This window comes from Halichoerus grypus, chromosome 8 (genome assembly GCF_964656455.1).
Source record: "Halichoerus grypus chromosome 8, mHalGry1.hap1.1, whole genome shotgun sequence".
Lineage (NCBI taxonomy): Eukaryota > Metazoa > Chordata > Mammalia > Carnivora > Phocidae > Halichoerus > Halichoerus grypus.
In genome coordinates, this window is record NC_135719.1 from 47,881,549 (window position 1) to 47,891,862 (window position 10,314).

The window sequence follows — 10,314 nt, forward strand, 5'->3', positions numbered from 1 at the left end:
TGGGTTTTTACGAAGCCTTAGTCACATAGGCATGAAATGATTAATCACCGGCCATTGGGGACTGAACTCAACCTCCAGTCCTCCTCCCCTCTCTGGAGGTAGGGGTGGGGCTGAGTGTTCTAACCCTCTAATCACAGGGTTGGTACCCTGACAACCCTCCGCCCCAAGCCACAAGTTACCTAGGGGCTTTCCAAAAGCCACCTAATTTCTTTTTTTAAAGATTTATTTATTTGAGAGAAAGAGAGAGCGCATGTTCATGTGAGCAGAGGGAGGGGCAGACAGAGAGGGAGAGAAAGAATCAATCTTCAAGCAGACTCCCCACTGAGCACAAAGCCTGATGCAGGGTTGGATCCCAGGACCCTGAGATCACGACCTGAGGGGAAAATAAGAGCTGGCCACTCAACTGACTGAGCCACCCAGGTGCCCCCAAAAGCCACCTCACTAACATAATAAAAAACACCTTCCTCTTTCTCCTCACTTAGGAAATTCTAAGGGCTTTAGGAACTCTCTGCCAGGAACAGTGGACAAAGACCAAATACGTTTCTAATTATAAACTCCAATACCCAGTATCCCAGAAACAAAAGTCTGGAAATTAAGTGGCAAAATACATAAATATTTCACCCAGTGAAGAATTGGGAGAAGGGCACACCAGGCAGATGAAGACACACGCACCTGCAAGTGAGGAGAATGGCGCTATCTACAAGTGGGGGGTCCAATAGGGTGAGGGTAGAGGTTCAGTAGGAGGGAAAGCAGGCTGCGAGATGAAGCAAAAGAAATAGGTAGGATATGTTAATTATATTCAATAAAGCCGGGGTAAAAAAAAAAAAGCCAATAAGCACATGAAAGATGCTTGAGGTCATCAGTCATTGGAATACTTAAGAAAACTGCACACTCGGGGTGCCTGGGTGGCTCAGTCCTTAAGCGTCTGCCTTCGGCTCAGGTCATGATCCCGGGGTCCTGGGATCGAGCCCCGCATCGGGCTCCCTGCTCCGCGGGAAGCCTGCTTCTCCCTTTCCCACTCCCCCTGCTTGCGTTCCCTCTCTTGCTGTGTCTCTCTCTGTCAAATAAATAAATAAAATCTTAAAAAAAAAAAAAAAAGAAAACTGCATACTCTGTGAATGAGTATGAATAATAGTACTGTAACTGTTAAACTTCCAGATTTTGGTCATTGTTCTGTGTTTACATAAGAGAATATACTTGTTCTCAGAAAATACACAGTGAAGTATTTAGAGGTAAAGGAGCACAGTTTCTCCAACATTCTCTCAATATTTCATTTAAAAAAATGTGTGTGGGTGATAGGAGTATGTTATATAGGTGGCAGAGTGGGGGAGGACGAGGAGAAGGAGGAGGAGGAGGAGGAGGAGGAATGAGAGAGAGTCACAAAGCAGATGCAGTAACATGTAAATAACTGGTGAATCTGGGTCAAGGGTACACAGAAGTTCTTGTGCTATTCCTTCAACTTTTCTGTAAATTTGAAAGTGTATCAAAATTAAAAGTTGCCCAAAAATGTATCTTGAAATTTTTCAGAGATGAAAATTTATTACCAACAGATGTTCAACAAAGGAAGTTCTAAGGGATTGTACTTCAGAAAGGAAATACAATAATCCCAAAAGGAAGGTTCCAAATGCAAAGCAAGGCAATGATAAGCATATGGATAAATCCAAACAAACACTGGATGGAGAAAACAACACCAATAAATAATGTTTAAGTTGTCGGGGAGAAAAGAAAAAAGGCCAAACATGACTTAAAATCAAAAAGCCATAAAGACTGATAAATTTAACTACAGAAAAATGTTACAAGCTTCTACCTAGCAAAACAAACAAAAACCACCATGAAGGAGAGTCACTTTGTGAATATTATTATTAGAGTCCTTACGGTCCAGTTATTATTTATATGACTATATCCTCCAGAACTCCTTGACGGCAATAACTTTGGTTGTGGAGGCAAGGGGGGCCAGCTGGGGAGAGCTGCCCGCAGCTACACAGCGGGAGGCAGGAAGTGAAGCTGGCCAGGCAGATGGGGGCGGCAGGCTTTCTACCAGGGGCACTGCTGGCATCGGGGTGGCATAATTCCTCCTCATGCAGGAGAGCCCAGTGCACTGCAGGACATTCACTAGCCACAGCCCTGGCCAATCACTCCCCTCAGTCACTGTAACAACCAAGAAGTATCCCTGCGTATTTCCAAACGCCGACTGGGAATGGCTCCCCTGGTGGAGGAGCTCTGGACTGGACAGTGAAGGTTCTTATGTGTCATTCAAAAGAAATTTGGATTGTATCATGAGGCAACAAAAACCAGTGAAGGATTTTTAAGCAAGGAAGCAACACAATCAGGCTTTCAGTGATTTATGAAGATCTCTGGCGGCAGCAAGGAAGAAAGACTGGAGGGGAACCAAATACAATGAAAACAATTGAGAAGCAAGAACAAACAGTACGGGGGAGTAGAGAAAGGGACCATGACAATGTCTTCTTGGTCATGCTTGGGACACCTATAGGATATTCAAGTAAAGCTATCCCTGGAGATTTGGGTATCGTGTCTAGGGAGAGGGGGAAGAAGGGAGGGAAGGACCTGGACTAGATACATATTTTTTCCCCAATGTTGGTAAGAACGCTTTCACTTAAATCCTAGCCTTCAGCCCTCCTCCTAGCCCGATGCTAAGAAAAACTTACCTTGCTCTCCCAACTGGTAAAGCAAGTGGTCCGACATTCTCTCCAGTAGAGAAATCAGAAATAACCGTTTCTTCACATTGTGGTTCTTCAACATGACTTGTTTCTTCCTTGTCCAAAGGCTTAAAAAATATTTTTTAATTATTTAGTCAGGTAAAAGAACACTCACCAATCAATTCTTCACTATGCTAGAACATAATGTACTGGTTTCCAAACCCTTAAGCACAAATGACTGGGTGATGGCAAGAATCACAGCTACAAACCAGTCTGGTACCAACAAATCTTGCCATCAGAAGCATTTCCGCTGTCCTATAAAAAGATAATGATCTAAGTTGCTACTGATAGAGGAAGCATCTGATGCCATTAGAAAAGGAAGTGCTCCAACATGTATAAAATGATGAACCAAAGACAAAACACCAAGAGAAACCCATGGGAGACTCCTGATTTTTCACTCCCAAAACTCAAAGGGCCACAGCCCTTACTCCTTAAATCTACTCTTAGGACTAGCAGCTCTCATTCGTGTTACAGGGTTCTGAAATCTATGTGTTTCTAATATCTCCATGTTTAAGTAATTACATAGTTCAGCCTTGCCAATAATAACAATAACCCCAAGAGTTAACATTTCCTGAGCATTACTATGTACAGCTATTGTTCTAAGTTTTCTGTTACTTTTCATAAAAACCCTGAAATAGATACTATTATAATTTTTTTTAAAGATTTTATTTATTTATTTTCGGGAGGGGGGCAGAGGGAGAGGGCTCGATCTCATGACCCCAAGATCATGACCCAAGCCAAAACCAAGAGTGGAACCATTAACCAACTGAGCCACCCAGGTGCCCCATTAACTCTGTTTTATAGATGGGAAAACTGAGGTAGCAAATGGCTAAATAACTTGCCTAGAATCACAGCCAGTGAATGGCAACTGCAACATTTGAATCTAGACAGTCTGACTTCAAAACTCAGGATCTTATCCATTAATTAAGCCTTCGGGCAGTAAATACTCCGCCCGCTTAATAGGTATCAGACCCAGATATTTCCCCAACTTTGAATTTCTTTTGCCAGATCACAGATCTCAGTCCCTTCTAGGCCTGGCTTTCCAAAGAGTTCCCAGAACTGGTGGTACCCAAAATGTCATTTTTTTCTTCTGTTTAATACCCATCTACCTAAAATTCATGCTGTAAGCTCTACTGATCTTTGCAGAGACAATGGCCATTTTGACTGCTCCTCATCCAAAAATGCCAGGGCCCCAGTGAATTCCAGGGACCTTCCCACAAGGGCGAGCTGCGTCCTCACTGGGATCCCGACCACATTCCCAGATCCCCCTTGGCTCATTCTTATCTTTTCCTAGGTGGCTCATCTTCATCTGAACATCTTAATTTTTTTGGCTTTTGCTCTACATACACTTTTCCTTTTCCCCATAACAAAAGTCTAAATTCAACCACATAACTCACCTATAATTATTTCCCAAGCATCTGTTCACTATAGATAAGCAGTAATAACACTCTTTCATTAGGGGCACCTGGGTGGCTCAGTCGGTTAAGCATCTGCTTTTGGCTTGGGTCATGATCCCAGGCTCCTGGGATGGAGTCCTGCATCGGGCTCCCTGCTCAGAGAGGAGTCTGCTTCTCCTTCTACCCTTCCCCACCGCTTGTGATCTCTCTCTCTCTCTCAAATAAAAAAACGTAAAAAAAAAAAAACAACACCACCCTTTCATTAACATAAAAAACAAAGTTGCCCCCTTCCCCAAAAGGAGCTATTGTATGCATTCAAATGAAAAGCTCCCTCTTCTTTCACCAGACAGCATGAGGGTCCTAAAGCAAACAGAAGAGTTCCTTGTAAAAGTACCTCCACGTTCCCCTAGTAGAGACTGTTCCAATCTACTTCAGGAAAAATGTAGTCAACGGAATGTGTTCTGGCCCCAAAGCAACTGTATAACCTGACAGCATTATCACCACTCAACAAGAATCACTATAATTGCTCTGCCAAAACACCATAATTAAAACACAAAGGTTTCAGGCTGGAATTATAAAATGATGCAAAGATAAGAAGTTTTCTCTTACATTTCACAAACAAAAATTAAAAAGTAGAACTTCATGAGTCATAGCTACTTATGCTGTGCGTTCAGTACAACAGGCGCTGGCCGCCCGCAGCCACTGAGCACTGGAAAGGGGGCCAGACCAAATGAAGATCTAAGGGTAAACATGCACCAGACTCTAAAGATGCAGTATGGGAAAGAAAAAAAAACCTTAAAATATCTCATTAATGATTTTTATATTCACTATGCATTGAAATGGTATTATCAGATATATGAGACTAAATAAAAAGCATTATTAAACCTAATTTCAGACAATCCCACTCCTCGGTATTTACCATAAAGAAAAAACACACTCACACAAAAATCTGTACAAAAATGATTAACAGCAGCTCTATTCATGATCACCGGAGACAGAAAACAGCCCAAATGTCATTCAAAGAGTGACTAGATAAATAAACAGTGGTACATCCATACCACAGAATCTACTCAGCTATTACAAGAAATGAACCACTGATATACATACAACTTGGATGAATCTCAAAGGCATTATACAGAGTGAAAGAAGCCAGACTCAAAAGGTTACAGACTCTATGATTCCATTCATGACATTCTTAAAAAGATAAAACTACCCCAAGGGAGAAGAGATCAGTGGTTGCCAGGGGGATTTTAAAGGGATAGCATGAGGGAGTTGATTTATTTATGGAAAAAGATCTGACAAAATAGATGCCAACCATGCTAATAACAGTAGTGATTATCCTGGCTAGTAGAATTATATGTGAGTTACAATGGCTTAGCTATCTATTTTCAGACCTTTCTGCAATGAACATGCTTGCAATTGGAATGAAAAAATACATAGTTTTTTTCATAGGGGTGATGGAACTATTCTGTGCCCTGATTGTGGTGGTGATTACCAGAATCTATACATGTGCTAAAATTCAAAGAAGTGGACAACAAAAGAAAAAAGTCAATATTACTGTATGATAATTAATTTCACTTTTTTTAAAAATCAGGCTACTACAAAATTTTAAATTACCTATACAGTTCTCATTATACTTCTATTGGACACCACTGTATCTACTTCTAAAAGAATTAGAATCCACTTTCACTAATTTGCTGATTAAAAAAAAATGTGCACATCTGAGATCATTCTCAATAAACTGAATTTGGCTATTAGGAATTAAACAAAGACAGGGATGCCTGGCTGGCTCAGCTGGTGGAGGATGTGACTCTTGATCTCGGGGTTCGAGCCCCACAATGAAGATAGAGATTACTTAAAAATAAAATCTTAAAAAAAAAAAAAAAAGAATTAAACAAGTGCAAAGCGTAAGCACTACTTACCAATTTCTCCATGATGAATACTATGTCATTTTCATTTAGAATATTTTTTAAAGGATTTGGTTGGCCTTTGCTGATCAACTGCACTTGAACATCAGCCTATTAAAAATAGATAAAGTCAAGCAGTTATATGTACACACATATATATTAGTACAAATATTTAAACACAAAGACTAATTTTACTTGTACCCCTGAAATAATACATTATGTTACTAAAAAAAAAAAAGACTAATTTTACAGAAGCAATTGAAAAAGAGAATTTGAACAAGACATAATGTTCTAAAGAGAAGCATTCATTTATTCTTTGCCATGTTGTTTTTTCATGTTTAGACAAACCTAGCTCTATTCACTTCTACACAGGCTTCAAGGCCTCCCTAAAGTGCACCCTGCCTTATAGAGCCTTCTTTTGATTAGGATCAGAGACATCCTCTTCCTTGACTCATACTGTACTTACTATAATGTACCATATAATTAGCAGTTTATAAATATGATCTTTCATTCTGACTGTACTATGGAATTTAGAACTTTTATCAATCTCTAGGAACTATGTATTTTTTCATTCCAATTGCAAGCACGTTCATTGCAGAAAGGTCTGAAAATAGATAGCTAAGCCACTGTAACTCACATATAATTCTACTAGCCAGGATAATCACTACTGTTATTAGCATGGTTGGCATCTATTTTGTCAGATCTTTTTCCATAAATAAATCTACTTAAGTAGAAATGTATTCAGTATTTAGATATCTAGATAGGATTTTGCTTAATAAAAATAGACATTCTGTATCATACACTTCTTTCCACCCCATTAAGTGTTCTTTGGCTCTACCATCATATAACTAATCCCATTTTGTTCAACATTTGGATACTTTTTTTTTTAAAGATTTTATTTATTTATTTGACAGAGAGAGACACAGCAAGAGAGGGAACACAAGCAGGGGGAGTGGGAGAGGGAGAAGCAGGCTTCCCGCTGAGCAGGGAGCCTGATGTGGGGCTCGATCCCAGGACCCTGGGATCATGACCTGAGCTGAATGCAGACGCTTAACGACTGAGCCACCCAGGCACCCCAATATTTGGATACTTTTAAGTTATCTACTATAATAAACAATAATAGACATCCTTGAATTACTTTCTTAAGATGAATAGTTAGAAACACACCGACTTTGTCAAATTGCCTTGCAAATATGCTGCCCCCACATATTTGCATTCCCATCACTTATGGCAACACAGAGTATATTTTCACTGTTTATTTTTACCATCTCACAGCAAAAAATAGTATCTTGGTTGTTACTGTTTTTTTCATTTATTTGATTACTAATGAAGGTGACCAGTCTCTCAAAGGCTTATCATTGACAAATAACTCTCATTACTTGAATCCATTTCATTTCTCAGTTTGGATCCTAAAGCATTTAGATACCAAGTTCAGAAAGCAAAGGATGTTGTGTTATTATAATCTACTAGGTTCTTGAGTTTCAAGTACTATTGTGGATTGAATATGCCCCGAAAGACATGAAGTCCTAACTCCTGGTTCCTCTGAATGTGACTTTACAAGAAGGGTCTTGGCAAACGTCATCAAGTTGAGGATTAACTTGGACTGGGGGGGGGCCCTAAATCCAATTACTGATGTACTTATAAGGAGGGAAAGATTTAGAGACATAGACACAAAAGGATGCTATGTATTGACAGCTGCAGAAATTAGAGTGATGTGTCTACAAGCCAAGAAACTCCAAGGATTGTTGGAAACCACCAGAAACTAGGAAGAGCTGAGGAAGGATCCTTTCCTAGAGCCTTCAATAGGAGCATGGCCCTCCTGACACCTCCATTTCAGAGTCCTAGTCTCCAGAATTGCAACAGAATAAACTTCTGATGTTTTAAGCAAACCAATTTGTGGTTACGGCAGCCCTAGGAAACTATATACGTATCAAGCAAGAATTCCAATGGGGAGGGATTAACATTTACCTAGATATACTTAATTCCTGAGTTTGGTTAGTGAAAACTCAAACAGTAAGAAACAACTCTACTTGTAATTTTCTTTCTGGGCTTACTTATTTATGTCTTTTGTCTATTCTTCTATTACAGTTGTCGTTTTTCTTTGATTTTTAAGAATTTTTTATGTATTATATATATATGATATTAACATGTATCTTATATGACTATTTCTCTCCAGCTTATTTGTCTTTTAGCATACAATTAATTTTAGTTTACTAATTATTTTATAGATTAAACCATATGGGGACTTTAGCTATGGAACACTTGGCATATATTAGATGCTTAATAAATCCATGAATGTTTATAGCAGCTTTATTCATAACTATCAAAAACCGGAAACAATCCAAGTGTCCATCAGCTGGTAAGTGGTAAGTGTCGCACACCCATACAATGGGATACTATCCAACAATAAAATGGAATGAACTACTGATACACACAAAACATAGATGAATCTCAAATGCATTACATTCCTTGACAGAAGCCAGACCCAAAAGACTACATACCGTGTGATTTTATTTATATAACATTCTGGAAAAGGCCAGGGACAAAGGGCTGATTATAAAGGGACATGAGATTTTTGGAGGTGACAGAAATGTTCTAGATCTTGATCAAGGGGGTGGTTATATGACTGATGCATTTGTAAAAACTCATAGAACTGTACCCTAAAAGGGTGGGATTTACTATAAACTAACTTCAATGAACCCAACTTTTAAAAAAGCAGAATGTTAGGATTACTGAGTTGTGTTTAAAAACGAAATAAATTGTTCATACCTCATAGATAAATGGATCTTTATGGATTCCTTTCTTTTCTTCATCAAACTCCCTGAAATGAAGAACTACACGTGAAAAACAGAGTCATAGTATTCTGATATTTAAATTCAGTAGTCATCACTTTACCTCTGTAGGACACCAGTGAGAAAAGCAAAGCGCAAAGTAGTCCTGGCAGCCCTAAGGCATGGTTGGGAAGAGGGGGAAAAAGCAGAAAAAGAATATGAGAAGGGACGCCTGGGTGGCTCAGTCAGTTAAACATCTGCCTTCGGCTCAGGTCATGATCCCAGGGTCCTGGGATCAAGTCACGCATAGGGCTCCTTGCTCAGCAGGGAGCCTGCTTCTCCTTCTGTATGCCACTCCCCCTGCTTGTGTGCACGCACCTCTCTCTCTCTCTGACAAATAAATAAAATCTTTAAAAAAAAAAAAAAAGAAGAATATCAGAAAAAAAGACATGTGGTAGAAATTAATAGACTGCTACCCACAACTGGGCACAATAGCTTCTCAGAGGCAGCAGGAAATCAGGTTACCTACCTCTACTCTCATCTTCTAAAACACATCATCAGTTACTATTAAAATGTAATATACCATGTAACTTATAGGAAGTAAAAATCACTGGATTCTGATCTGCCACTGAATCAGTGGGTAACCACGGAAAAGTTATTTAAGGTTCCTAGTCCTAGATTTCTATGGCTAAAATAGAAACACCTATCCTCCCTCTATTTTTATGAGCGGTCACTAAAAACTTAGTAAATTTGATAACGTTAAACAACTTCCTTTTAAAAATTTAAGCACAAAACTCTCGGGTATCATTTAATAATTATCGTTTCATTCAAGAAAGTTCTAAAATAGTCATCCCAAAGCGTGTGAACTATAAACCATTAAACATACCAAAATGCCCATCAGTCTGATCTACACTCTGAAAGAGACACAATCTTTAGAGACCTAAAGAAGCCCAATGGAATTGTTTCAGGATACCATTTATTATTTGATCTACTCTGACTTCCTGACATAAAAATAGGAGAGCTAGGCCTGTGATTCACTTTTGCCATTTTGGACAAGACAGTGACTTATTCTTAAAGATAACTGCCCTTTGTGTATAACTGAGGGATGTTATTCAATTATTCAACAGTCATGTATATTATAGGCAGGCACTCTTCCTAGATGTCCAGGATATACAACAAAAACATAGTCCCTGGTTCATAGTCTTGACTGAAGTCCAAAGAGTAAGTCCACAGTTAGAATACAGGGTGATGGGTGCTCCAACAGAGGTGAGTGCAGGGTACTGTGGCCGCACAATGGAAGACATGTTGCCATACCACTAGAATTTTATCCTGAAAACCAAGAGGAACTCAAAGATTTTATTTTAAAGATTTTATTTAGTTATTTATTTGAAAGAGACAGAGAGCACGAGAGAGAGCAGGGGGGAGGGCAAAGGCAGAGGGAGCAGGCTCCCTGCTGAGCAAAGCCCCAAAGTGGGGCTCAATCCCAGGACCCCGGGATCATGACCTGATCAGATGCTTAACC

The 10,314-nt window shown here is 39.4% G+C and overlaps 1 protein-coding gene across 3 annotated transcripts in view; it reads right to left on the minus strand.

The window, feature by feature from the left end:
- The window catches only part of ZWILCH (zwilch kinetochore protein), a 38,752-nt gene that overhangs the window by 26,223 nt on the left and 2,215 nt on the right, over positions 1 to 10,314 (minus strand). For 2 of the 3 annotated variants that reach the window (XM_036087090.2, XM_036087089.2), the window contains exons 2-4: positions 8,791 to 8,842; positions 6,037 to 6,132; positions 2,667 to 2,785 (exon numbers count right to left, since the gene is read on the minus strand). In XM_036087090.2, the coding sequence (XP_035942983.1) occupies positions 2,667 to 2,785; positions 6,037 to 6,132; positions 8,791 to 8,842 (267 nt within the window). Of the gene's footprint in view, positions 1 to 2,666; positions 2,786 to 4,723; positions 4,758 to 6,036; positions 6,133 to 8,790; positions 8,843 to 10,314 lie in introns of those variants that run through there. The other variant, XM_078079167.1, reaches the window with a different exon arrangement.